This window comes from Cynara cardunculus (genome assembly GCF_001531365.2).
Source record: "Cynara cardunculus var. scolymus isolate 2C chromosome LG 2, CcrdV1, whole genome shotgun sequence".
In the NCBI taxonomy this organism is placed as follows: Eukaryota; Viridiplantae; Streptophyta; class Magnoliopsida; order Asterales; family Asteraceae; genus Cynara; species Cynara cardunculus.
Window position 1 is genome coordinate 5495764 of NC_037529.1, and position 2399 is coordinate 5498162.

Consider the following 2399-nt stretch of genomic DNA (forward strand, 5'->3'; position numbering starts at 1 on the left):
CAAAATCATTTTATTACAATTTTATATCTACCATGCATTGCAAAAAATATCAAAATAAATGAATTTATCGCAAAAAAAAAAAATACATAAATTGTTTTGATGAATTTTTTAATGATTTATTTTGTTATAAAAAATAATTATTTTATTATAATTTAATAAATTAGATATATTAATCAAAATATATAAACAACACATTAGGATTAAATTGATCATTTTATTTATTCAGTTCCGTCTTACCAAATTGTTCTGTCCTTACTTGTCATATTTTGTCTTATCCTGTCTGAACACCAAACAGATGTATATAAAACATGGATCTCACATACAATACCAACTAATTGTTGTGTATTTAAATTTATGTTCATTGTGAACCCGTTTCTTGTTTATTGCTTTGCTTATGATTTTTGTAACTTTTATTTTCATATTACGATTATGGTTTTGGTCGTATTCAAGAAACCTATATATAATTTGAATGATGTTCAACATTTCAATATCGATAATTTCACACTTCCATAGTTCCAAGTTCCAACCATGGTCGACCTCTATGGCTACTTGATCCTCTTTCTCGTTTCCTTTATTTCCATTCGATTCATCCTCATCCAATCGTTCTCTTCATCTTTCCGGTGCAAATTCCGGCTTCCGCCCAGCCCTTTTGCCCTTCCGGTCATCGGTCACCTCCACCTCCTTGCTCCAATCCCTCACCAAGCTTTACACAAACTCTCCACTCAATACGGGTCGGTTTTCCGCTTCTTCCTTGGATCCGTACCTTGTGTCGCTGTTTCTTCACCAGAAATGGCGAAAGAATTCCTTAAAACATACGAAGCTTCGTATTTAGACCGACCCAGAAACAGCTCCACCGTTTACTTGACCTACGGATCGAAAGACTTCATGTTTGCTCCTTATGGTTCTTACTGGAAACTTATGAAGAAACTGGTTATGTCTGAGCTATTAAACGGTAAAACACTCGACTTACTCCTTCCGGTTCGGCATGACGAGATTAACCAGTTGGTTAAGTCACTATCGAAGAAAGCTAAACTTGGAAAGCCTATGGATCTTAAAGGCGAGCTTCTGAAGTTGACAAATAATATGATTTCAAGAATGCTAATGAGCAAAAGGTGTTCGGAGGTGGAGAGTGAAGCAGACGATATAAGGAAGCTGGTTACTGAGATATCGGAGATCACGGGTACATTTAATCTCGCAGATTACATATGGTTCTGTAAGAATCTTGATTTACAAGGAATTGGAAAACGGGTAAAGGGGATACACCGGCAATTCGATGTTTTGGTGGAAAAGATCATCAAGGAGCATGAAGATGAAAGGAGGAAGAAGGACACGGATGAAACGAAGGACGTCCTTGACATGTTACTCAACATTTCAGAAGATGATACCATGGAGATGAAGTTGACGAGAGACAACATCAAAGCCTTTCTTCTGGTAATTTCATGTGATCATTTTCGTTTAAATCGATCTCTAGAACAAGTCCGAGTCAAATAGCAATGATTTGAAAGCCTTTTTTTGAATGTTTTCAACCTAATTGTTTTTGGTTAAAGAACTTATTTGTGGCAGGGACAGATACATCTGCACTTACTATAGAATGGAGTTTAGCAGAACTAATCAACCATCCCGAAATAATGAAGAAAGCGGTGGAAGAGATCGATCGAGTGGTTGGAAATACGAGACTTTTAGAAGAATCAGACATACCAAACCTTCCATACCTTCAAGCAATAGTGAAGGAAACCCTAAGGCTACACCCCACAGCTCCAATGATCCCAAGAACTTCAACAGAAGATTGCATAGTGGGAGGCTACCATATTCCTGCAGAAACTACTGTTTTTGTGAATGTTTGGGCCCTTGGGAGGGACCCAAAGAGTTGGGACGATCCACTGCTGTTCAGTCCTGAAAGGTTCGAAAAGAATCAAGTGGATGTTAGAGGACAACACTTTCAGATGCTGCCGTTTGGGAGTGGGAGACGAATGTGTCCTGGGACGTCGCTAGCAATGCAAGTCGCACAAGTGACGTTGGGTGTGATGGTTCAGTGCTTCGAGTGGAGAGTTGGAGAAGAAGGTAGGGTTGATATGAAAGAAGGACCTGGGATCACACTTCCTAGGGCTAACCCTTTGGTGTGTGTTCCTGTGGTTAGGTTTGATCTTGATTCAGTGATTCCAGTAACTTCAATGTGATATATTCCCGACCAGTTTGAAATTCCATGTCGATAGTACCGGTTATATGGTTTTTTTGTACTATATGTTAACGGTCCAAACTGCGTACATCTGACCATGTGGTCCTTACTTTCGGGTGTTATATACTGGGTTTGTTTAGTTTGATTTAGCATTTGCAATTTGACAAATGCTGTTGGTTTATTGTTTTTGGTTAGTAATGTTTTCTTGATTGGATCTTATCAC

At 38.3% G+C, this 2399-nt stretch overlaps 1 protein-coding gene across 1 annotated transcript; it reads left to right on the forward strand.

The window, feature by feature from the left end:
* Nucleotides 1-528: 528 nt before the first annotated feature.
* Nucleotides 529-2177, forward strand: LOC112505244 (3,9-dihydroxypterocarpan 6A-monooxygenase-like). Its single transcript, XM_025109178.1, has 2 exons — nt 529-1431; nt 1548-2177. The coding sequence occupies exons 1-2, from the start codon at nt 529-531 to the stop codon at nt 2175-2177; spliced, it is 1533 nt and encodes a 510-aa protein (XP_024964946.1).
* Nucleotides 2178-2399: the final 222 nt, after the last annotated feature.